The 27429-nt window shown below is 41.3% G+C and overlaps 1 protein-coding gene across 2 annotated transcripts in view; it reads right to left on the minus strand.

The window, feature by feature from the left end:
• The window catches only part of tspan5a (tetraspanin 5a), a 31631-nt gene extending 5896 nt beyond the window's left edge, over positions 1-25735 (minus strand). Inside the window, exons 1-7 of one of the 2 annotated variants that reach the window (XM_070436076.1) lie at positions 25332-25735; positions 13692-13742; positions 6082-6228; positions 5075-5245; positions 1864-1989; positions 1263-1310; positions 890-1006 (exon numbers count right to left, since the gene is read on the minus strand). In XM_070436076.1, the coding sequence (XP_070292177.1) occupies positions 890-1006; positions 1263-1310; positions 1864-1989; positions 5075-5245; positions 6082-6228; positions 13692-13742; positions 25332-25412 (741 nt within the window). In that variant the 5' untranslated portion in view covers positions 25413-25735. The remainder of the gene's footprint in view (positions 1-889; positions 1007-1262; positions 1311-1863; positions 1990-5074; positions 5246-6081; positions 6229-13691; positions 13743-25331) is intronic. The other variant, XM_023974499.2, reaches the window with a different exon arrangement.
• Positions 25736-27429: the final 1694 nt, after the last annotated feature.

The following is a 27429-nucleotide window of genomic DNA, read 5'->3' on the forward strand; positions in this document are numbered from 1 at the left end:
GCCAATTGCACGCTCCCTCAAAACATCTGTGGCATTGTGTTGCGTAACAAAACTGCAAGTTTTAAAGCAGCCTTTTATTGTCCCCAGGACAATGCTGTGTAATGWTCGTGCTGTTTAATCAGCTTCCTCATATGCCACATCTGTCAGGCGGATGGATCATCTTGGCTAAGAATAAATGCTCACTAACAGGGATGTAAACAAATTTGGGCACAAAATTTGAGAGAAATATGCTTTTTGTGCRTATGGAAAATGTCWGGGATCTTTTATTKCAGCTCATGAAACATGAGACCAACACTACATGTTGCATTTATATTTTTTGTTCAGTGTATACGTGTTTATATTGTCACATATGCCGGATAGGTGCAGTGAAATKYGTTGTTTTACATGGCCAGCCATAGTAACCAGTGACTGAGTCACATGCAAGCTTCTCTGCTCTGAATTTCTGCTCGTTTAATCCACTTCAATCAGTGTAGATGAAGAGGAGGAGACAGGTTAAAGAAGGATTTTTAAGCCTYGAGACAATTGAGACATGGATTGTGTATGTGTGCCATTCAGAGGGTGAATGGACAAGACAAAAGATTGCAGTGCCTTTGAACAGGTTATGGTAGTAGGTGCCAGGTGCACCGGTTTATGCCAAGAACTGCAACGCTGCTGGGTTTTTCACGCTCAACAGTTTCCCGTGTGTGTCAAGAATGGTCCACCACCCAAAGGACATCCAGCCAACTTGACACAACTGTGAGAAGCATTGGAGTCAACACTGGCCAGCATYCCTATGGAACGCCTTCAACACCTTGTCACCCTGATGAGACAAGTTAATGTTCTGAGTCGGAGAGTAGCTAGTCYTGTTTGTACAGTAGGCTAAAAGGAGTCAAAGAAACGTTTCTCTCACCTGTAACAACGCAACTCCTATGAAGATCCCAGCCACTACCGTCAGGTTGTCCTGTAACCACCTCTCAAACTGTGGCACACAGCCTTTCACATGGATGTAGGTCTTCTGCTCTACGTCCTACAACAAGGGACAGCAACATGTTAATTAGAGAGAGCTCCTTAGCCTGCAAATGGCATGAAAGTCAAACATACACCTTCATTATACAACCATATGTGATCATTAWTTATATAACCCTTTATAATATAATTTGACTTTCTATATTCTGAGTATTATCTCTTAGATGCCATAATAATAAAGGTCACTATATCAAGGAAAAGTGTAAAAGGAAAAAGGAAAGAGGTAGATGGAAAGAGAGAAATGGAACAGCACTCACAGTTTTGGCTCGTACGTCATAGCCACACTGCGTGTTTATCACGTCCTCCTAATGAAGAGAAATAGAAGTGTTATCAAAAAAAGCAGATGTCAACTGTCATCATAACCCTGACCACCACTGATAATACCACTGCCACACATGACCATTTCCTGTTCAAAAGATGGACAGTTTTTCGTCGGACAATCATCATTCGTTGTCATTTAGCCGGCAACTCCCAATTAAGTGTTAGCTCCATCCAAAGTTCTCGGGACACAAAATCCCAGTGTGTTGGTGCCCTTAACCTTGGTGCCAGTCTGAGAAATGAGTTTTGCCCTCTCATAGATACTGTCATCGGGACAAACCAAATAATGGAAAACCATGTAMATCTGTATTTTCAGCGACTATAGTACTCATTCATTTCAATGTAGGATCTTMATTTGACCACTCTTTTGTTGCAGAGAATGTTCCTGCACAGTAGCAAATGCAAACTTGTAGTCTAGTTGAGGTTTAAAAAGGCTTCTGAAGTTAGTAATTTTCACTTTAAAATGTAAGACTTCATTTGCCGAACCCCATGACCCATGTCTCTGACCAACCCTCCCTAGCCCCTGTGAGAGTTCCTTGCCGCAGGGTCCTTGGTGCAGCAGGAGAAGGGGACCCCACATTTCTCCCGGCTGGGGTTGGTGTCCGTGCAGTTAAAATAGATGTTGAGGTTCCAGTCGTCCGCTCCGAATGCGCCGCAACAATCCCACTAAGGAGAAGAAAGCAGAGAAGAAGAGAACGTCAATAAGGAATCCATGTTTTATTTAACCTTTAATTATCCAGGAAGTCCCATTGAGATCAGGAGAATTATTTTACCCCACAACACATGCACGCGCACACACACACGCACACACACACACACACCTCTTCTGCAACGGTATCATACACGATCAAAACAAAAGAGGTTCAATGTTTAGAGGGGATAACGTTGTAGTGAATTCCTCTCTCGTCTCACACAGCATCAGTGTGGGTGGAGTGTGACCAACAGAGATTGGGGAAGGCTTGACAACAAGGCCCGTATTCACAGTGTCTCAGAGGAGTGCTGATCTAGGATCAGTTTTGCCTTTCAGACCCTAATGAATAACAAAGGGGTGAACTGATCCTAGATCAGCATTCCAACTCTGAGTTGCTTTGTGAATAGAGGCTCAGATGGAATACGATCTGGGAGTCATATGGTCAGAGTCGCCACAAGCGTCTCTGCCAACCAGTTGGCTACACTAACAAAGGTCTGCTACTGAATAGAGAAACTGACTCTAAGACCAATCCAGCGCCAGAGAGGAGATTCTACTCAAGAAAGCCGTTGTGAATTCAATAAAAATGTGGGCTAAAGCATATCAAATAATTTACGTTAACAATATAAGAAACCTGAGTGACGATTTTAAGACACATTCTTAAGTGAAGCAAAACAACTTAAATGTAGATGTTATGAATCATGTATTACAGTATATCATATTTCATGTTTTATTACACAGCAAGCTGTTGCAAAACTACTGTATTGCACTGTAAGTAATTCAGCATAACTCTAAACTGGTAATCTCACAAGAAGGGTAGGCTTAATAGCTTTAGAACGTAATAATAATTTGACGAGGTGATTAGCAGCCCAATAAGGAAACAGGGTTCAGCTAGTGCCGGGGTAAATTGTATTGAACACTGTCATTAGCTTCCCACTGTTTATCTCCCTTTTTCCCCCCTCTCTTTCACATTTTGTCTGTATAAAGCYATTTCCATAAAGAAAAGTTTTAAACATAAATGTGTTTTTTTGTCACATTTAGGTCATAGGTGCTTAAGACTATGATTTGTCTTGAGAAGTTCATACCCTTTACACACAGAGCAATAAAACATTTTCCAAACACATTTGAAACAATCTGGAACAAATATAGGGATCAATTATGAAACATGTACAAGGTTATTCATTTGACACACAACCTAAGTACAGCAATGGTAGTAACTGCGGTTTCACAGCAATCTAGTGAGTTCATTGATTAGATTCAAGAGAAGCAAATCCCAGTAGACACTTGGGCCCTCAAGGACTTGCCCTCTTCTGAAATATCTACTGGAAGTCATTGAAGTGTTTAAAAAAGGCAATCTCGATTTCAGTAACTTAGCCTATGGATGCCACAGTTTGTTTTGGTTGCAGTGCCCCAGGTGGGTGGAGATTTCAATTTAGTGCCAGTGGTGGCTGGTGCCACTAAATTGGAGGAGGAGCGCATTGTAATAGCTGGAATGGAATAATGGAAAGGTATCAAACACATGATTCTGTCACATCCTGTTTCCATGTGGTTGATACTGTTCCATGTATTCCATCCCAGTCTTAACTATGAGCCTTCCTAGCGGCATCCATACTCCGCCACCTCATTGCCAAAGTCAATCAAATATGAACACCACCACTGTGAACACCTGCACTCATTTAGCTGCTCTGTGATTGTTCCCCCATGTATCTCAAGTGTGATGAGAGAGTTGCAGTCCTCTTTTACCCGTCTCAGGTTAGAGCACTGATACTCTGGTTTGTCACATCTCCACCCAGAAACGGTTAACTTGATGTCTTTACGCCCTTGGGATCCACAAAGTACTCTGATCGCCTCCTGTGTCAGCCAAGTGCAGAACAACTTACCGTTATGGTCTTCTCTGGCGAGCCTCGTCTTGTAACAAGAAAACGAAAACACCATGACCATTCATCCCTGCTGGAAATATAGGCATGGAAAAGGATGCCAATCAAGCTGAGCAGAGATGTATAACTTCATGGGGGGGGGTGGTTCAGACTTCGGGTAAGTTGATTGTTTTATCCAGTATCGTAACTGTAAATCAGTTGGCAGGTCAATGTGGAAATGCTCCTTCAGGAAGCAACTCGTTTTTCTGTTAAACAGGCCAAATAGAAATGGCAAAATTGCATTTCCTAAGTTGATTGCAATTCCGTCAGCAAATCCTTCCAATAGCTTGGTGATCCTTCTCTCTGACTCTTGCTCATCACACAGAGCCAATGATAGTGCTGTGAAGAACTCTTGGAGGGTGAGGTGAGCAAAGCTGTAATCAGTTTGGCAGCTGATTGTCTTTTTCATTAAGATCTTGTTCAAAAACAATGACACTTGGGAGAGCCCAGAAAACTCTTGAATCTTAATAAACAATAATAAACAATGATTAATTTAAGATTGACTTTGAGTGTCCCATGTGTAGAATTCCCACGACAACAGCATGATCATTACACAGGTGCACCTTGTGCTGGGGAACAATAAAAGGCCACTCTAAAATGTGCAGTTGTCACACAACACAATGCCACAGATGTCTCAAGTTTTGAAGGAGCGTGCAATTGGCATGCTGACTGCAGGAATGTCCACCAGAGCTGTTGCCAGAGAATTGAATGCTAATTTCTCTACCATAAACCACCTCCAACATCATTCCAACTGGCCTCACAACCGCAGACCACATCAAACCACGCCAGCCCAGGACCTCCACATCTGGCTTCTTCACCTGCAGGGTAGTAAAAACGTATTCTGATTGGCTGGGCCTGGCTCCCTAGTAGTTGGGCCTATGCCCTCCCATGCCTGTGAGTGGGGCTACCAGGCTCTCTCCTGCTCACTCACACACTCACACTCACACACCTGCTCCTACCCCCGCACCTTCACCTCACTCAAACCAGAGCTCCATGGAATAAATGGAACAGTATAAAACACATCAAACATTTGGAAACCTCATGCTTGACTCAGTTCCATGTATTCCATTACAATGAGCCCATCCTCCTATAGCTCCTCCCACCAGCCTCCTCTGACACACATTCACACTGATTTTCAAACGCGTACATATTCCTGAGTGAAGTCTATAAGGTTCTGGAGGTCGATGTCGTCCCGGTACGCCCGGATGTTGTTATTGATGAAGAAGTTGAGCTGGTCCTTGATCCAGTCCTTGAAGGTGAAGGCCAACACTCCAGCTGTCAGCTCCAGGAAGAAGATGATCCCCAGGAACACAGAGAACTGGAACAGAATGGCGGGGGGGGAGCATGTGAGCAAACATAGAACAAAGCTATGATTATGATAGCTATGATATCTAGAGGGATACAGGGGGTGTATATTTGTGTTCTAACCCAGCACTAACACACCTGATTAATCAGCTGTAATTCTGACATGTCATAGAGGGGACATGGAGGGCTGGTCTCTCAGACTCAGATTAAGCCTACTCATCATGGACTATACAGCGTGGGACAGTCCAATAATAAGCTTAATTTGAGTCCAGGAAACTGGGGAGGGAGTGGGAGTTCAAAGTGGAGTCAATGGTGAATATAAAGACATCTAATGATAACCCTAATAATGCATAGGTATTATTTAGAGCTTTTCATGGACAAAGACATATACACTCCCCTCTGTATTTATTTCGACAGTGAAGCTAAAACTTTTAGTTTGTGACTCCAAAATGACCCAATACATTATTCACCATTCAGCTCCTATTGGGCACAACATAATCCGAAACACAAGCAAAACAAACTGCAAATGCATCCAACAAGTTTGCAGTCACACGTTTGATGTAGTCAATGTGTGCTAGGACTATGGAACCAAATACTAAACTTTTGACTACTTTAATACACTATAAGTGGATTTGTCCCAAAACGTATTACACATTCAAATAGAGGGACTACATACTGTACATAAAGTGCTTTCATTTCTAAACGGTAAAACATACATGTATGAAAATCCCAAATGCTGGAGTATAGAGCCAAATTAAATAAATACAGAGGGGAGTGTATATTCATATATTTGTTAATGTCCATGTCTAAGGGGCGAGCCGAGTGGGAGTGAGAGAGTTGTGGACGTACAAACTTGAGCAGTAAGGTGTTTTCCCTCAGCGCTCCGATGCAGCCGGCAAAGCCCAGGATGAACATGACCCCTCCCGTCACCAAGAAGAGCCAGACGGGGTCAAAGCCCCCCAGGTCTGTGATGGACGAGATGTTGGAGAGAACACCCTAGAGACAGAGAGACACAGAGAGAGAGAGAGAGAGAGAGAGAGACACAGAGAGAGAGAGAGAGAGAGAGAGAGCTTCAATGTGTTAACAGTGAGCACAGTAAGAATTGTATGCTTTGCTACTCTTCCAGGCACGAGGGCGGTCCAGGAAAAAGACTGATTATCTATTGTACTTATCAGATTATTTATTTGTGTAATATATACATTATGTGGATACCTGCTCGTCGAACATCTCATTACAAAATCATGGGCATTAATATGGGCATTAATATGGGAGTTTTTCCCCTCTTTGCTACTATAACAGCCTTGCTTGCAGTCGGTGTACCAATTCATCCCAAAGGTGTTTGATGGGGTTGAGGTCAGGGCTCTGTGCAGGTCAGTCAAGTTCTTCCACACCGATCTCGACAAACCATTTCTGTACAGACCTCACATTGTGCACAGGGGCATTGTCATGCTGAAATAGGAAACTTCCCCAAACTGTTGCCACAAAGTTGGAAGCACAGAATCGTCTAGAATGTCATTGTACGCTATAAGATTTCCTATCACTGGAACTCTCCTGGCATCCACCAAACCCAGATTAGTCCGTTGGACTTCCAGTTGGTGAAGAGTGATTCATCACTCCAAAGAAAGCGTTTCCACTGCTCCAATGCTGGCGAGCTTTACACCACTCCAGCCGATGCTTAGCATTGCGCATGGTGATCTTAGGCTTGGCCATGGAWACCCATTTCATGAAGCTTCCGACGAACAGGTCTAGYGCTGACATTGCCTCCAGAGGCAGTTTGGAACTCGGTGAGTGTTACGATTTTTACACGATACGGAACTGCAGCACTCAGCGGTCCTGTTCTGTGAGCTTGTGTGGCCTACCACTTCGTGGCTGAGCCGTTGTTGCTCCTAGACATTTCCACTTCACAATAACAGCACTTACAGTTGACTGGGGCAGCTCTAGCATGGCATACATTCAACGAACTGACTTAATCCTATGACGGTGCCACTTTGAAAGTCACTCAGCTCTTCAGTACGGGCCATTCTACTGCGAATGGTTGTCTATGGAGATTACATGGCTGTGTGCTCGATTTTATACACCTGTCAGCAACGGGTGTGGCTGAAATAGCCAAATCCACCAATTTGAAGGGGTGTCCACATGCTTTTGGCCATGTAGTGTATGAGACCTTACCCAGCTAGCACATTTGGCTCCTTGGAAGTTGCGGGAACTAAGTTTTTGGTTTCCCATTGGTTCCGGGAACGAAACAATACGTTTCCTGAGCATTAAAACAGAACGTTTTTTTTACGTTCTGAGACCGGAAGTAAAACGTTCGCCTGTTCTGAGAAAATATATTTTTAGGTTGCAGGGAGGTTCTGAAAACGTTTTACTCTGGTTCATTGCAAGTTTTCCTTGGAGGTTTTATTAACATTCTGAGAACAGAAATGCTAAGTTATTTGAAGGTAATGAAGTAATGTTCTGAGAACATTCTTTAAATGTTGTGAATGTTTTGAACGAAATGTAAAGGTTATTTGGAGGTTTTTTAATAACTTCCTTAAAACTTTCACTGAATGTTTCAATAAGACGTCTAGCTTAAGTTAATTGTTTTGAACTCCAGCACGGATAGGACACATGGACATTCATTAAATTAGGCATTAATCATGCAAAGACATTTATTTTTTATGATGACACGGATTCAATGAGATTCAAACCTCTAATCTTATTTTTTCTATCCATGGAGTAAGTCCCCTTCGACACCAGGATCGAGCTAGCATGCCAGTTTTCTTTTTACTCATACAAAGCTGTTAATTTTAGTTTATTCAAACAGACCCCATTTCAAAGGAAACAAGCACTCATTAAGATCAGGTGTGGCCAATTAGTGGCCACGGCCAACACACCTGAACATACTTAACAAGATAGCGGATAGAGAGAGTTTTATTGATGCTGAGAACAGAATGTACAGTGCTTTCAGAAAATATTCATACCCCTGGACTTAATCCACATTTTGTTGTGCTACAGCCTCAATTCAAAATGGATTAAATATATTTTTTTCTCACCCACCTACACACAATACCCCGATATGACAAAGTCAAAACATGTTTTTCGAAATGTTAGGAAATGTACTGAAAATGAAATACATCTCATTTACATGAGTATTCACACCCCTGAGTCAATACATGTTAGAATCACCTTTGGCAGCGATTACAGCTGTGAGTCTTTCTGAGTAAGTGTCTAAGAGCTTTGCACACCTAGATTGTACAATATTTGCACATTATTCTTTTAGAAAATTCTTCAAGCTCTGTCAAGTTGATTTGTGAATATTGCTAGACAGCCATKTTCAAGTCTTGCAAAAGATTTTTAAGACAATTTAAGTCAAAACTGTAACTCAGCCACTCAGGAACATTAAAGGTAGCTTTGGTAAGCAATTCAAGTAAATATTTGGCCTTGCGTTTTAGATTATAGTCCTGCTGAAAGGTGAATTTGTCTCCACGTGTCTATTGGAAAGCAGACTGAACCAGGTTTTCCTCTAGGATTTTGCCTGTGCTTAGCTTAATTCYGTTTCTTTTTATCCTAAAAAACTCCCTAGTCCTTGCCAATTTCAAGCAACATGCTTGAAAATGTGATGAGTGGTACTCARTGATGTGTTGTGTTGGATTTGCYCCAAACATAACACTTTGTATTCAGGACATAAAGKTCATTTATTTTCCACATTTTTGCAGTTTTACTTTAGTAYCTTACAGCCATTCAACTATGTAACTGTTTTAAAGTCACCATTGGCCTCATGGTTAAATCCATGAGCGGTTTCATTCCTATCAGGCAAGTGAGTTAGGAAGGACGCCTGTATCTTTGTAGTGACTGGGTGTATTGGTACACCGTCCAAAGTGTAATTAATAACTTCACCATGCTCAAAGAGATATTCTATGTCTGCTACCAATAGCTGCCCTTAGTTGCGGGGCAACAAAAAACCTCCCAGGTCTTTGTGGTTGAATCTGTATTTGAAATTCACTGCTCGACTGAGGGGCCATACAGATAATTGTATGTGTGGGGTACAGAGATAAGGTAGTCATTGAAAAATCATGTTAAACACTGTTATTGCACACAAAGGAACGTATTRTGTCACTTGTTAAGCAGAGTTTTACTCCTGAACTTATTTAGGCTTGCCATAATAAAGAGGTTGACTACTTATTGACTCAAGACATTTCAGCCTTTCATTTTTTTATTAATTTTTTACAAATGTCTAAAAACATAGTTCCACTTTTATATTATGGGGTATTGTGTGTAGGCTGGTAAAACAACATCTTAATTTAACCCCTTTTAAATTCATGCTGTAACACAACAAAATGTGGAAAAAGTCAAGGGGTGTGAATTCTTTCTGAAGGTAGTGTATATGTGGGGAAGGTAGTGTATATGTGGGGGCGGCAGGTAGCCTAGTGGTTAGTGTTGGGCCAGTAACCGAAARGTTGCTAGATCAAATCCCCGAGCTGACAAGGTAAAAATCTGTTGTTCTGCCCCTGAACAAGGCAGTGTTCCTAGGCTGTCATTGTAAATAGGAATTTGTTCTTAACTGACTTGCCTAGTTAAATAAATATGTTTTTAAATAACATTCTTAGAACGTTATGTTGAATTACTGAAATTCCCGCAGAAGAACGTTGTTTCTTAACGTTCTCTGAAAAATTTGAGAACATTGCTTTAAATGGAACCATGAGGAAACCTGTAGGAAACGTTATGCTGAAGTATTGAAATTCCCACAGAAGAACGTTGTTCATTAACATCCTCTGAACTACCAAACATTACATTAAATGTAACCATGTTTGAACTTTTAGGAAACGTTCTGTTAAAGTAATGTAATACCAAGAAAATAACTTTAAAGTTCCTTAAATGTGCTGAGAATGTTCCAAAGCTAAGGAACTACCCTGCGCCATTCCTAGAATGCTGTGGGAAGGTTGTATGGAGAATATCCATATCACAACCACTCTCTCACCAAGCTCTAAGAAATACGGTTCTCAGAACGTTATGTGCTAGCTGGGTATGTTCTGTTCTTACTGTATATTGTTATTCTTATGGTATAATTTCTTTGTGTAATATACAGTACCAGTCCAAAATTCCGACATACCTACTCATTCAAGGGTTTTTCTTCATTTTTCTTATTTTCTACATTGTAGAATAACAGTGAAACTATGAAATAACACATATGGAATCATGTAGTAACCAAATTGTTAAACAAATCAAAATATATTTTATATTTGAGATTCTTCAAAGTAGCCACCCTTTGCCTTGATGACAGCATTGCACACTCTTGGCATTCTCTCAACCAGCTTCAGGAGGAATGCTTTTCCAACAGTCTTGAAGGAGTTCCCACATATGCTGAGCACTTGTCGGCTGCTTTTTCTTCACTACGAAGTCCTACTCATCCCAAACTATCTCATTTGGGTTGAGGTCAGGTGATTGTGGAGGTCAGGTCATCTGATGCAGCACTCCATCACTCTCCTTCTTGGTCAGATAGCCCTTACACAGCCTGGAGGTGTATTGGGTCATTGTCCTGTTGAAAAACAAATGATAGTCCCACTAAGCGCAAAGCAGATGGGATGGCGTATTACTGCAGAATGCTGTGGTAGCCATGCCGGTTAAGTGTGCCTTGACTTCTAAATAAATCACTGACAGTGTCACCAGAAAATCACCACCACACCAACACACCTCCTCCTCCATGCGTCATGGTGGGAACCACACATGTAGAGATCATCCGCTCACTTACTGTGCGTCTCACAAAGACACAGTGGTTGGAACCAAAAATCTCATATTTGGACTTATCAGACCAAAGGACATATTTCCACCGGTCCAATGTCCATTGCTCGTGTTTCTTGGCCCAAGCAAGTCTCTTCTTCTTATTGGTGTCCTTTAGTAGTGGTTTATTTGCAGCAATTCAACCATGAAGACCTGATTYRMRCAGTCTCCTCTGARCARTTGATRTTGAGATGTGTCTGTTACTTGAACTCTGTGAAGCATTTATTTGGGCTGCAATCTGAGGTGCAGTTAACTCAAGTGAACGTATTCTCTGTAGCAGAGGTAATTCTGGGTCTTCCTTTCCTGTGTCGGTCCTCATGAGAGCCAGTTTCATCATAGCGCTTGATGGTTTTTGCGACTGCACTTGAAGAAACTTTCAAAGTTCTTGACATTTTGACTGACCTTCATGTCTTAAAGGAATGATGGACTGTCGTTACTCTTTGCTTATTTGAGCTGTTCTTGCCATAATATGTAAATGGTCTTTTACCAAATAGGGCTGTATACCACCCCTACCATGTCACAACACAACTGATTGGCTCAAACGCATTAAGAAGGATAGAAATTCCGCAAATTAACTTTTAACAAGGCACACCTGTTAACTTCTCTGGGATATGTGGGACGGTAGTGTCCCACCTAACCAACAGCCAGTGAAATTGCAGGGCGCCAAATTCAAAACAACAGAAATCTCATAATTAAAATTCCTCAAACATACAAGTATTATACACCATTTTAAAGATAAACTTCTCGTTAATCCAGCCACAGTGTCTGATTTCAAAAAGGATTTACGGCGAAAGCACACCTTGCGATTATGTTAGGTCAGTACATAGCCACAGAAAAACACAGCCATTTTTTCAGCCATTTTTCCAGCCAAAGAGAGGAGTAAAAGTTCATATTTATATCCAAAAATCTGAGTTTAGGCGGGACGCTACTGTCTCACTTGGCCAACAGCCAGAGAAAATTCAGCGCGCCAAATTCAAATAAATTACTATAAAAATCAAACTTTCATGAAATCACACATGAAAGATACCAAATTAAAGCTACACTGGTTGTGAATCCAGCCAACATGTCAGAATTCAAATAGGCTTTTCGGCGAAAGCAAACAATGCTATTATCTGAGGATAGCACCATTGTAAACAAAGAGAGAGAAGCATATTTCAACCCTGCAGGTGCGACATAAAACGCAGAAATAAAAATATAATTCATGCCTTACCTTAGACGAGCTTCTGTTGTTGGCACTCCAATATGTCCCATAAACATCACAAATGGTCCTTTTGTTTGATTAATTCCGTCGATATATATCCAAAATGTCCATTTATTTGGCGCATTTGATCCAGAAAAACACCGGTTCCAACTTGCTCAATGTGGCTACAAAATATCTCAAAGGTTACCTGTAAACTTTGCCAAAACATTTCAAACTACTTTTGTAATACAGCTTTAGGTATCTTTTAACGTAAATAATTGATAAAATTGAAGACGGGATGATCTGTGTTCAATACAGGATTAAAACAAACTGTAGCATGCTTTCTGGTTACACGCCTCTAACAAACAGTACACTTCACTCGACCGTCGTTCTGAACAGGGCTACTTCTTCATTACACAAAGGAAAAACCCTCAACCAATTTCTAAAGACTGTTGACATCCAGTGGAAGCGGTAGGAACTSSAAGGTCCCTTAGAATTCTGCACTCCCAATGAAAACTCATTGAAAAGAGAGTGACCTCAAAAAAATWAAAATCTGAATGGTTTGTCCTCGGGGTTTCGCCTGCTAAATAAGTTATGTTATACTCACAGACATGATTCAAACAGTTTTAGAAACCTCMGAGTGTTTTCTATCCAAATAGAATATATAATATAATAATAATATGCATATCTTATCTTCTGGGGATGAGTAGCTGGCAGTTGAATTTGGGTATGCTTTTCATCCAAATGTGAAAATGCTGCCCCCTATCCTAGAGAAGTTAATTTAAATGCATTCCAGGTGACTACCTCATGAAGCTGGTTGAGAGAATGCCAAGAGTGTCATCAAGGCAGAGGGCGGCTACTTAGAAGAATCTCAAATCTCACTTTTTTGGTTACTACATGATTCCATATGTATTATTTAATAGTGTTGATGTCTTCACTATTATTCTACAATTTAGAAAATAGTAAAAATAAAGAAAAACCCTGGAATGAGAAGGTGTGTCCAAACTTTTGACTGGTACAGTACATGTATATCTCAATCTCTTCATTCAAAGACTCAATCATGGACACTCTTACTGACATTTGTGGCTGCTTTGCGTGATGTATTGTTGCCTCTACCTTTCTTGCCCTTTGTGCTGTTGTCTGTACCCAATAATGTTTGTACCCTGTTTTGTGCTGCTACCATGTTGTGCTGCTGCATGTTGTTGTCATGTTGGTGTTGCTACAATGCTGTGTTGTCATGTGTTGCTACCATGCTATGTTGTTGTCTTAGGTCTCTCTTTATGTAGTGTCGTATTGTCTCTCTTGTCGTGATGTGTGTTTTGTCCTATATATTTATTTATTTTTAATCCCAGCCCCCGCCCTCGCAGGAGACCTTTTGCCTTTTGGTAGGCCGTCATTGTAAATAAGAATTTGTCCTTAACTGACTTGCCTAGTTAAATAAAGGTTAAATAAAATAAGTAAAAGTATATTAGACATCATTGTATGTTCTTATAGGGTTCTTATGTTACCCAGTCTCACTCACCTTCTCATTCCAGGCCCATAGTCCAATCCCCAGGAAGGCCACACCGAGCAACTGAAAGAGGACAGACAATAAGTAACGTTAATAATCACATAACAAACCTCAGGGAGATACCCAAAGGGTGAAACCTCCCCCTCAAGTTCACTTTTGTTGAAATTCCCGGAGGATGAATTATCTTTCAATTTCACCTTCGATGCTTACAAAGGTTACAGAAACACACAACTCCCATTACTTCACTTTCGAGTACTAAATTTCATGTTTGGACATCTTCATTTGGGTAATCTAAACAGGAGTCAAGCAACAATAAGCAGGAATGTACAATCCTCCTGAGGAGTTTCTTCACCCTTAATAAGTAGCCTACAATGTCTGCAAAGTAAAGAAATCATTGGTTTAATTTCTTGSCCGATTTTTAAATTTAACATTTTAGTCATTTAGCAGACGCTCTTATCCAGAGCAACTTACAATTAGTGCATTCATCTTAAGATAGCTTGATGAGACAACAACACATCACAAGTACATCAAGAACATTTTCCCTGAAGAAAGTATTTATCATCAAAGTCAGTGGTAGTAGGAAAAGTGCCTTTTTTTGAAGAGGGGGAGGGCGGGGGGGGCATGAGAGTTATTTAAGATAGTCTTCAGAGAGGTAGGATTTCAGATGTTTTCGGAAGATGGGCAGTTCCCCTTGACGCCACACTGTCCTGACTTTAGGTGGAAGCTTGTTCCTCCATTGGAGTCCCAAGACAGAGAAAAGCTTTGACTGGGCTGAGCGGGAGCTGGGGGGGGGACGGCCAAGAGGCCAGTAGTGGCGGAATGGAATGCTTGGGGATTCCTGAGAGGAAGAGCAGCTCCGTTTTGTTGAGGTTGGCCATGAAGTGGTGGGCCGATATTCAAGCTGAGATGTCTGCCATGCATGCAATGCATGCAGAGATGCGTGTCACCAAMTGGGTGTTAGAAGGGTAGTTGAGTGTCATCSGCATAGCAATTATTGGAGAGACCATGTGAGGATATGACAGGGACAAGTGACTTGGTGCAAAGAGAATTGAAATTTTGAAGCCCTTTAAATTCCAGGTTTGTCTCGGTTTGACAGAACTAAAGGTAGGCTTGGTGGTAACATTTAAAACCACTGTCTCAGGGTAAGTCCGAAGTGTCTGCCTGCCTGCCTGTCTGCCTGTCTCTGTCTGTCTGTCTGTCTGTCTGTCTGTCTGTCTGTCTGTCTGTCTGTCTGCCTGTCTGTCTGCCTGTCTGCCTGTCTGTCTGCCTGTCTGTCTGTCTATCTGCCTGCCTGTCTGTCTGTCTGCCTGTTTATCTGCCTTCCTGCCTGTTTATCTGCCTGTCTGTCTAACTGCCTGTCTAACCGTCTGTCTATTCTGCCTGTTCATCCTTCTGCCTGTCTGTCTGAGAGGATGCTGTGGGGCCCGGGCATTTGGAAGCTGACAATGCCGGGGCCAATTCAAACAACAACAACAAGTGAACGGGACAGGCCCAAGCTCCACCCTTCTAGCTTGTCTTGATCAGGCCATGTCAGCCAGCTATGTTTAACTCTGCTTGTCCTATAATGTCACTGAATGATACGAACAAACTGCTGCATCTACAAGCCAGCAACAGAGGACACTGGCAGAGTGGCTATTGCACCAAGAGCCACTTCATGTGGTTGTAATACAGAGCTGTAATACAGAGCTTGGTTAAGGGCTGGTCTGAGATCAGAGGCTAGAGGGGAGTGCAAAGATGGTGACACAACCAAAAGAGATGTGTGGCTACATGAGCTGAGCTGTAAAGAGGAGCAGCACAMCTCTAACTTTCAATCAGCCTTCGTTCGATGATCAACGATGCAAGTTCATTGACACTCTGGAGAAGAATAACTGCAAGGTCATTACATGTAAAAGGAAGGCCCAATATTGATGGCCATAGTGATGATCCTATTTACTGTCCGTCAGTGGCAGGGGCCCACTAGGCAAACACTTTCCACGTCATTTCAACAACAAAAAGTCTATGTGATGACATTGARTCAACGTGGAAAACAAATTAWATATTTTGAAAGTCATCAACGTAAGGGAATTGTCTTTTTTTCACACAACTTTTAACCTAAATCCGATGACATTGTGMMWTTTTTTKTTGAATTCACATTTAGTTGACAACTCAACCAAATGTAAATCAAAACTAGAAGTTGAACTGACATCTGTGACCAGTGAGGCAGAATGAGCAGTCCTGTTTGTCCTGATGGTCGGAACACCCCAAGGGCTTGGATCAATATGCTGTACCAACACGAGAAACAGCTAAGCCTCATCAGCTGGGGGTTTCACACTGTCAATAAACACATACACGGCACACACACCCACGCACACATTCAGACATGCAAACATTCATGCAAATCACAAATGGAGTGATACACAGAAATGTGGTAGCTTGGTAGCTAAAGGCATCCGTTGTCGTGACGTCAGAGAGGACTTCGACCTGTCACTCATCTCAGCTTGGCTCACGGTCACATATAACCCTGCATGACATGCTCACACCAAACATGCCACTGTAATAACTGACACTCACAATGTCACTGTAACAGAGTGGGAGCAGAATAAGCCATCACACCACCACAATCAGTATTATCGTTACTGTGTAATTACAGTCCTAGTTTTGATTTCATGACAGAGACAATGGAGTTAAAAGTAAGCTGTATTTTCATATATTTACAATTGAGTCATTTAGCAGATGCTCTTATCCAGAGTGACTTACAGGAGCAATTAGGGTTAAGTGCCTTGGTCAAGGGCACATCGGCAGATGTTTCACTTAGTCGGCTTACGGATTCAAACCAGTGACCTTTCGGTTACTAGCCCAACGCTCTTAACCATTAGGCTACCTGCCACCCTATACATGATGACTCACTTTGGGAAGAGAATAATGGTGTTAAATCTCAGGTTGTTCAGTGCTGTATCAGAGCCACCTTATCAACACACACTGTGAATCACGTAGTCTAGATATGGTTAGTTTACTGTGTGTTTTGAAGAACCATGCGCGGCTCTAGGGAAAAGAGAAAGTGGGTCTGGTCCTCTGGGTACCATTTTGAAGGTAACCTGGTTGAGGGAAGAGAGAGCCATGATAATTGAAGACACCCTAAATAAAGTAAACCATCTAACATGTTAGGATAAGGTATATTTTATATCTGCATCATTGAAAGATGGATTAAAGGTTACTTTACACACAAATACTAGCTATTTGTTTATAAAACGTGTGTGAATTATAACCCTCTCTATAATGAGTTCTCCCTTCAGCCATTGAAAACAAGACGAGTGCAACGTTAGCGCAGGAAAATGCCTACTGTCACTTTAATTCCCTGAGATGGCATTGAATATTAAAATGGGTGGCAAGACCTGATAGCTTTTCCAAAAACCTATACACATTCAAATGTAGGTAACTTGACCTGACGATGTCCCGGACATTTTCTGGAGGGTCTTTTACACAGCTCACTGCTCACATAAATATTGCAGTGGAGCCAAATGTCGGCTTGCAAGCTCATGCTGTTTCTATGGCGACGCCTCTAGTGTCTAGATTGGTGGAGGGGGTGCCGGTGAAGTTAACTGGGCTGCTGGGGGGCACAGAGCTGAGCACTAAGCATTGAGCTATGGGAGAGACATTGGGAAAAGAAGTCCGCCAATACGCATGTGTGTCAAATCAATATATAGAGAGAGACGTCCCAAAAGGCACCGTATAAGGCACCCTATTCCCTATATAGTGCACTACTTTTCACCATGCGCCCATAGACCTCTGGTAAAAAAGTAGTGCACTATGTGTAGGGAATAGGGTGCCTTTTGGGGGATAAACATACATTATGCTACACAGATTCACACTCCTTGGTTGGACTGAGAGTATTGCTTCAGAGATGATTGACAACGAGACAAATCCATATACTAAAACCGTCAGACACTATATCAGAACTGATTAAAATGAGAATATCTCCAAGGGCCAGAGGATAAATGTCCATTTCAGTATTATTTCAACACTCTCGGGGGTCTCTGTCTAAACTCACATGGATAGATTTAAGCGACGAGGAGGATTATCATACTGTATAAAGCTATAGCCATATTTCCCCCACACTCCTCTGTGTCCATACAGATTTAACTAGATCTACTGAGGTGACAGTGACAAATTACACCCTAACCCTTTRGTTTCCATGGTTCTTGTTTTSTAAAGACTCCAATTGTGTAACATGTTACCCCGAACTTCACCAGACACTGCGAGGTCCTCCAGACTTTGGTCCCAGACGGACCACTCTCCTGGCTGCGGTTCTATTACTATAGCTGTGTCCAAAGCCTTCATTTATCCACTGACCTTCAGTTCATTACAACTCCATGAGAACTTTCTGTAATGTTGATAGAATGTAGTGTAGATACAACTTTTATATAATGCAAATATTGACTTCCAATGCCAGAAAGAACAAAATKATTTGGGTTATAAATGATCATGTTAAAAAGTGGTTGAGTGCATTCAGTGAGTTACAACCTTTACATTTTAGTCATTTAGCAAACGCTCTTATCCTGAGCGACTTACAGGAGCTTTCCTCAAGGGCACAGACAGATGTTTCACCTAGTCGACTCRGGGACTCGAACCAGCGACTTATTGGTTACTGGCCCAACGCTCTTAAAAWCACTAAGCTACCTGCCGTCAAAAGTCGTGCTCAACTATGTGGTCGCACAATATATGGAAATACTGAATGTATGAATTACATTGGGCATCATGTGAATGTGTGGCTACACAAGGAGAACGTTTTTGAGAAGGTGTTGGATCAGATAGCATATGCCATGACAGAACGTTTTAGGCTGACACTGCACTCATAATCCCATTGAAAAGCAATCAATTATTGACACAATCTCTCTTCAGCTCACTAGCTCCATTAGTTAAATCTGATGTCATACGCACCTACACTACCGTTCAAAAGTTTGGGGTCACTTAGAAATGTTCTTGTTTTTGAAAGAAAAGCACATCATTTTGTCCATCAAAATAACATCAAATTGATCAGAAATACAGTGTAGACGTTGTTAATGTTGCCAATAGTACCCGCAAAACACCAATCTCAACGTCAACAGTGAAGAGGCGACTCCGGGATACAATAGTCATTTACAACATTAACAAKGTCTACACTGTATTTCTGATCAATTTGATGTTATTTTAAATGGACAAAAAAAWKTGCTTTTCTTTCAAAAACAAGGACATTTCTAAGTGACCCCAAACTTTTGAACGGTAGTGTATGTATTACACAATGCACGGTACCCTGGGGTGGCAGGTAGCCTAGTGGTTAGAGTGTTGGGCCAGTAACTGAAAGGTTGCTGGATCRAATCCCTGAGCTGACAAGGTAAAAATGTCTCATTCTGCCCCTGAGCAAGGCAGTTAACCCACTGTTCCCAGGGCACTGAAGACAAGGATGTCAATTACGGCAGACCCCCACACCACTCTGATTCAGAGGGGTTGGGTTAAATGCGGAAGATGCATTCAGTTCTCTTCCAAAGACATTTAAGTTGTAGTCCTGTAGTTTATCGAAGCCTTCTCTCACACACACAGGCTATATGGTTACATCTTGAAGGCAACAGGAGAGGGGATCTCCCACTCTATGGTTCTGGCCTTTGCATCTCAGCAGCAGATATGCATTAGCCATAAAGACCTCAACTCTTCACCAGCAACCGTATTAATCTCAACATCAGCTTTACGAAAAATATCAAAAGCACATATTTTATAGGCCTAAGCATGCCGGCGACATGGCTACATTGCACTAACATGAAAGGTTAAACAGGCACTTGCTGCCCCATTACTGAAGACCTYACTAATGGCAAAACTATCAGTACAACACTGGCTCTCACGGTCATGGACATGGCAAACGGCACTGAAAGCAGACAATGGCGAATGGGAAAGACTTTAGGAGGGTGGACAGAGGGAGGGGTGGAGGGGTTGAGGGAAACAAAGGCGATGGAGGGCGTTGAATGGGATTACATTAGCATTGAATTGACCAGGAAACCGGCCTGTCGGTATCAATTCGGCCAAACTCCTGTGAGCCAGAATGAGACCCGAGAGAGTCACATGACCTCAACGTGACATCATCTGAATGGGACAAGGGGAGAAAATCTCTAGTCTCCTATTCCCAGTCCAAAACCAGACAGAGCCATCCTTCAGGGAAAGACGTTGAAGAGCCAAATTAGATTATCCGGCCCATACGGTTATTATATTACAATGACATTGTTATTGTCTTTGTCCCTCTGGAGATGAGAAATTACTATTGAGCTCAGGCTTGTGCATTTCTCTAAGAGAGTAGTTGAAACTAATAAGAAAACATGTTCCACCAACAATAGAATCTGAAAGGTTTATTTAGTACATGTTCCAGCTACAGGGTATTCTATAATGAGCTCTTCCTGTGTCTGAGATGAAGTCCCTGAAATAATGGTTGGAGCTTTAGAAGCTATCCTCCTCTTCAGTGTGTACTCGTAGTCCAGCAATCCATGACAGGCTATAGTTTCGCAGTAGATTTGAGACAATTCACTAATTGGCCTAGTCACAATGCGATTATTGTTCACCTAACACTAACACACCTAAACTGTCTTGGAATCAGTGTTGATTTTAGCATGTAAATCTTGGTGGGTCAAACAAACAAAAAAATGTTTTGGATGCATKCCAGCAAAGCCACTACACAACACTAATCAATAAATGAATTGCACTATAACAGTGACAAATGGTACCCACAAACTGTTAGGGCCTATATAAAGCTGTCCCAACAGCAGAGTCCCAACAGCAGTCCCAACACCTTAMCACTGATACACCTGACTATCASCAGAGCCTTGTCTGGCAGTGAAACAGTTCATTCAGCCTCATTTACTGCCTTTTAAAAAAAAGCTGATGTGGCTGACTTGCTTAAACAAATGTGGTTTCTACTGACAATTTACAGTGCTGCTTGAAAGTATGTGAACCCTACAGGGCTGGTCATTATTTTGCTATAAAATATTAAAATAACATATAAAATCCTTTAATGACAGAAACAAAAAATATATATATTTCATTGTTTATTTAACAAAAGTGGTTTATTTAACAAAAACTSAGATTTGATGTGTGCAAAAATATGTGAACCCCTTCAGTCAATAGCTTGTGGCACCTCCATTAGCAGCGATAACTTGGAGTAAACATCTCCTATAGCCAGTAATCAGTCTCTGACATCTGTTTTGAGGGATTTTTGYCCACTCCTCCTTACAGAACTCAGCCAATTGAGTGAAGTTTGAGGGGTGTCTGGCATGAACTGCCCGCTTCAGGTCCTGCCACAGCATCTCGATTGGATTTAGGTCAGGACATTGACTTGGCCAATCCAAAACACAAATCGTCCTTCTCCTGAGCCATTCTTTGGTAGATTTGCTTCAATAGGTTCAATTGGGTCGTTGTCTTGTTGGAAGATCAATTTTCGGCCCAGCTTWAGCTCTTTTACTGATGGCCTGAYATTCTGTTCCAGAATCTCCTGGTAATACCTCAGAATTCATGGTTCCCTTGACGATGTGGAGTCATCCAGGTCCAGAGGAGGAAAAGCAGCTCMAGATCTTGACATTCCCACCACCATGCTTGACTGTTGGGATAAGGTGGTCTCTGGCAAAGTTAAGAWGGGCAGTTTGGTTATTTTTGACAGCAAAGGCTTCTTCCTAGCAACCCTCTCATGAATGGCATWTYGATTCAGTGTTCTTCTTATTGTTGAAGCATGCACAGTTACCTGAGATGCAGCAAGGGAGGTCTGCAAATCTCTAGATGTTATGTTTGGGTTGGCTTTTACCTGATTTATTATCGTTCTTGTGGCTCTYGGGGATATTTTGGAAGGGCGTCCACTTCTAGGCCGAGTTGCTGTCATGTTAAATGATCTCCATTTGTAAATGATTTGCCTCGCAGTGGACTGATGGAGCTCCAATATTTTTGAGATGATTGTATAGCCTTCCCCAGACTGATGTCCTCTGAGATCTCCTTTCCTCTCGGCATGGTGTGGTTTGTATTCACCTGGATGGGTAGCACCAAACTGACCACGTTTCTTATCTCTATTTATCAGAGTCCCACCCAAACTCTTTCCTAACAATCTCTCCTTTGATTGATTCATTTTGTACCCAATTATTTACCCACCTGATTCTACTTACCTACTTAATTTAACCAATGCAACTTGGGGTTCACTTATTTTTGCACCTGCACTAATTCCTTTTTAATTCTGTTTTTCTACGACACGCATGATTTCCTCTACACCAGTGGAGGCTCCTCAGAGGAGGAAGGGGGGGGACCATCCTCCTCAGTAAACTTCATAAAATAAAATAAACATTTAAAAAGTTATAATTTTTAGATAAAACTATTCTAAATATATTCACATTTCACCAAATAATTTATTAAAACTAGAGGTCGACCGATTATGATTTTTCAACACTGATACCGATTATTGGAGGACCAAAAAAGCCGATACCGATTAATCGGCCATTTTTTAAAATGTATTTGTAATAATGACAATTACAACAATACTGAATGAACACTTATTTTAACTTAATATAATACATCAATAAAATCAATTTAGCCTCAAATAAAAAGAAAAACATGTTCAATTTGGTTTAAATAATGCAAAAACAAAGTGTTGGAGAAGAAAGTAAAAGTGCAATATGTGCCATGTAAGAAAGCTAACGTTTAAGTTTAAGTACCTTGCTCAGAACATGAGAACATATGAAAGCTGGTGGTCCTTTTTACATGAGTCTTCAATATTCCCAGGTAAGAAGTTTAAGGTTGAGGTTATTATAGGAATTATAGGACTATTCTCTCTCTATACCATTTGTATTTCATATACCTTTGACTATTGGATGTTCTTATAGGCACTTTAGTATTGCCAGTGTAACAGTATAGCTTCCGTCCCTCTCCTCGCTCCTACCTGGGCTCGAACCAGGAACACATCGACAACAGCCACCCTCGAACAGCGTTACCCATGCAGAGCAAAGGGAACAACTACTCCAAGTCTCAGAGCGAGTGACGTTTGAAACGCTATTAGCGCGCACCCCGCTAACTAGCTAGCCATTTCACATCGGTTACACCAGCCTAATCTCGGGAGTTGATAGGCTTGAAGTCATAAACAGCACAATGCTTGAAGCATTGCGAAATGCTGCTGGCAAAACGCACAAAAGTGCTTTGAAGAATGCTTACGAGCCTGCTGGTGGCCTACCATCGCTCAGTCAGACTGCTCTATCAAATCATAGACTTAATTATAACATAATAACACACAGAAATACGAGCCTTAGGTCATTAATATGGTAGAATCCGGAAACTATCATCTCGAAAACAAAACGTTTATTCTTTCAGTGAAATATGGAACCGTTCCGTATTTTATCTAACGGGTGGCATCCATAAGTCTAAATATTCCTGTTACATTGCACAACCTTCAATGTTATGTCATAATTACGTAAAATTCTGGCAATTAGTTTGCAACGAGCCAGGCGGCCCAAACTGTGCAATATACCCTGACTCTGCGTGCAATGAACGCAAGAGAAGTGACACAACTTCACCTGGTTAATATTGCCTGCTAACCTGGATTTCTTTAGCTAAATATGCAGGTTTAAAAATATATACTTCTGTGTATTGATTTAAGAAAGGCATTGATGTTTTTGGTTAGGGACAGTCATGCAACGATTGTGCTTTTTTCGCAAATGCACTTTTGTTTAATCATCCCCGTTTGGCGAAGTCTTTGTTAGGAAAAAATTGTCTTCACACAGTTTGCAAATAGCCAGGCGGCCCAAACTGCTGCATATACCCTGACTCTGTTGCAAGAGAAGTGACACAATTTCCTAGTTAAAAGAAAATCATGTTAGCAGGCAATATTAACTAAATATGCAGGTTTAAAAAATATATCTTGTGTATTGATTTTAAGAAAGGCATTGATGTTTATGGTTAGGTACACGTTGGAGCAACGACAGTCCTTTTCGCGAATTGCCAAACCAGCATCGATTATATGCAACGCAGGACACGCTAGATAAACTAGTAATATCATCAACCATGTGTAGTTAACTAGTGATTATGATTGATTGATTGATTGTTTTTTATAAGATAAGTTCAATGCTAGCTAGCAACTTACCTTGGCTTCTTACTGCATTCGCGTAACAGGCAGGCTCCTCGTGGAGTGCAATGTAAGGCAGGTGGTTAGAGCGTTGGACTAGTTAACCGTAAGGTTGCAAGATTGAATCCCCGAGCTGACAAGGTAAAAATCTGTTGTTCTGCCCCTGAACAAGGCAGTTAACCCACCGTTCCTAGGGCATCATTGAAAATAGAATGTGTTCTTGACTTGCCTAGTTAAATAAAGGTGTAAAAAATATATTAAAAAATATACATTTTTTTTTTAATCGTCCAAATCAGGGTGTCCGATTCAGGGTGTCAGGGTGTCCGATGTACCAGGGTGTCCGATGTACCAGGGTGTCCGATTTCCGATTGTTATGAAAACCTGAAATCGGCCCTATTTAATCAGCCATTCCGATTAATTGGTCGACCTCTAATTAAAACACTCTGTTTTGTAATGAAGGCCTACAGTAGCCTCAACAGCACTCTGTACCAGGGTGTAGCTAGAGGACATCTAGCTTCCGTCMTCCTCTTGGTACATTGACTTCAATACAAATCCCAGGAGGCTCTTGGTTCTCACCCCCTTCCATAGACTTACACAGTAATTATGACAACTCCCRGAGGACGTCCTCCAACCTATCAGAGCTCTTGCAACATGAACTGACATGTTGTCCACCCCAATCAAAGGATCAGAGAATTAATCTWGTGCTGAAAGCATRAACTACAGCGAGCTAGCACTGCAGTGCATACAATGTGGCTGAAACACCTGCATTTTGGCACTGCCTTACTCAAGAAAGCAAAGAGACCATCCATATTTGTATGGAAGTTTTATTAACTCGATTTTATTTTACATTGTTTGCAAACGGATATGTGACATGTATTAATGCCAAAATAACATACAAAACAGGCAACTACAAAAAATGTGGGGCTCAAAACAGGTAGGGCTCTGCACCTGCCATGAATGACTGGTCGCCACTGCCTGGAATGAACATTCAAATCAGGCTTASTGTACTATCTTACGCAGTGGGAATTGAATGCGACATAATGTTGTCTGATGATGATATATTGCATATTCATGTTTATTCATACATTTGCATGTGAGGACAATAAGCTTCTCACGTGTCACGTACGTGAGTTCGTCACGACAAACAAGGACAGAAAGCCGATTACCGGGGACACTGGAGTGTAGGCGACTTTAAATTAAAAAGTGCTCTGGGTAGCAGCCTACAGTATGTGAAGGCTATTGTGAATGTCAACAAATCTAAATAAGCAAGATTAAAAAGCGCTTGTAATGCATATCAACACAAACAAAAGGTTTTGCTGCTATTCACATATCGAACGATCACATTTGAATGTTTATCATCGGCTATTATAGCATATTATTATAGACATAGCTAGCTTGTGAGGGATTGGTTGTAAAATAAGCATGGAAAAATGACAAATGATCACTTCATTTATGAAGCCATTTCCTCTAGATGGGCCTACTGTTTAATTTAACAACATGGATGGAAGATTGCCCAATAAAAGACAATGAGAGACAAATATAGCAAAAATTAAAAAAACACTTACCCAAAATATTATGTTAAATCCAAAAATAAAATATTTGATGCAGCAACTGACTTCATGACCTTTAAATTGTTTTCCTGACATGCTTGAATTTCATCAACATACAGTACGCTTCATACGCGGAGAAGTCAACCGGACCATGGGCTCGCAAGTGGCAGGTTCAGCGATCCAGTTCTTGCAACTTGCTGCCTGCTCGATTCATCCAAATAAAATAAACATAATGTAGTCTAWCCCTTGATACGGATGTCACACTGATAAAAGCAGAACAATGCACAATCCAGCACAGGAAAGAGCAACAAACGTCAACCTACTAGGCTATGTATTTATTGCTAACTGACTAGTGTTCTGCCCGCAGCACAAACGATGTCACGTTCGTATGATAACGAGGAAACCTTCAAAATAAAATCCCGCATTTCAAAGCATTGCAATGTCAATAACTCCTTCAAATTATGTATAAAGGATACTCAAGAGGAGGCTATGCGTTCTATGGAAAAGAATGAACTATGAATAATGTTTGTTTGAACGCGCTAGCAGACTGGAATTTACCTTCCACAAAGTTGCATTATTTTCCAGAGAATGCATAGAGCCCCTAGTTGATTATATCGTTAATACCATGCCTATACATTTGCCACTAGAAATGTGTTCAACATCCACTGAAGTAGCTAGCAAACTTAGGCTACAGTAGTTGCCATGGTAACCAAACAAACATATTTAGCTAGTTTAGCTAACAAAAACATCAGAATATGAAAATCGAATTCAACAATAGCAATACTGTTTTCAATTAGACTTTTTCTTTCAAAATCATCTCAAACAAAACTTATAAAAAACTATAGCCATTGAGTTCTACCATGCAAATATACAGTGCTTTATTGTAATCGCTCCTCTTTCACCCCAGCTCCCAAACTAACCCTGATTCAGATGACCATCCTACCCGTGCTAGATTACGGAGACGTAATTTATAAATCAGTAGGTAAAGGTACTCTCGAGCGGCTAGATGTTCTTTACCATTCGGCCATCAGATTTGCCACCAATGCTCATTTTAGGACACATCACTGCACTCTATACTGGTCATCTCTGTATAACCGTCGCAAAACCCACTGGTTGATGCTTAGTTATAAAACTATTTTAGACCTCACTCCCCCCTATCTGAGACATCAACTGCAGCCCTCCTCCTCCACATACAACACCCGTTCTGCCAGTCACATTCTGTTAAAGGTCCCAGAAGCACACACATCCCTGGGTCGCTCATCTTTTCAGTTCGCTTATCAGTTCCAGCTAGCGACTGGAACGAGCTGCAACTACAAACTGGACAGTTKTATCTCAATCTCTTCATTCAAAGACTCAACCACGTACACTCTTACTGACAGTTGTGGCTGCTTTGCGTGATGTATTGTTGTCTCTACACTCTAGCCATTTGTGCTGTTGTCTGTGCCGAATAATGTTTGTACCCTGTTTTGTGCTGTGTTGCTACCATGCTGTGTTGTCGTCTTAGGTCTCTCTTTATGTAGTGTTGTCTCGCTTGTCGTGATGTGTGTTTTCTCCTATATCTTTATTTAATTTATTTGGAATCCCTGCCCTCGTACMCGCAGGAGGCCTTTTAGTAGGCCGTCATTGTAAATAAGAATGTGTTCTTAACTGAATTGCCTAGTTAAATKTAAAAAAATAAGGAAATAATGCATGTCTAGAATGCCCTTCAAGGCAATCAGAAATGAGTATTCAACAATGCCATGGTATCCACCTAGGGCGTGTTCGTAAATTCACTCTGGCTATCTACTCCGATTTCAGAGCGCTCTCGTCTGAGTGTGCCAGAGCGCAGAATAACTGATGAATTTATGAACGCTCAACACCCGTTGAATATGGTCGGTGTCAGTAAACATGCAATTAAATTGTTGCCAGGAGCACAGTTACAGTCAGTCACCAATGCTCTGAATAACATGAAAACGGCCTAACCAGCTCTGCTAGGGTGACAAAAATGGTCAGAGTGAGGTGTTCTCTCATTTATGTCTGTGTAACGGATGTGAAATGGCTAGCTAGTTAGCGGGTACGCGCTACTAGCATTTCAATCAGTTACGTCACTTGCTCTGAGACTTAAGTAGGGTTT

Source organism: Salvelinus sp. IW2-2015, linkage group LG3 (genome assembly GCF_002910315.2).
Source record: "Salvelinus sp. IW2-2015 linkage group LG3, ASM291031v2, whole genome shotgun sequence".
NCBI classification, from domain to species: Eukaryota; Metazoa; Chordata; class Actinopteri; order Salmoniformes; family Salmonidae; genus Salvelinus; species Salvelinus sp. IW2-2015.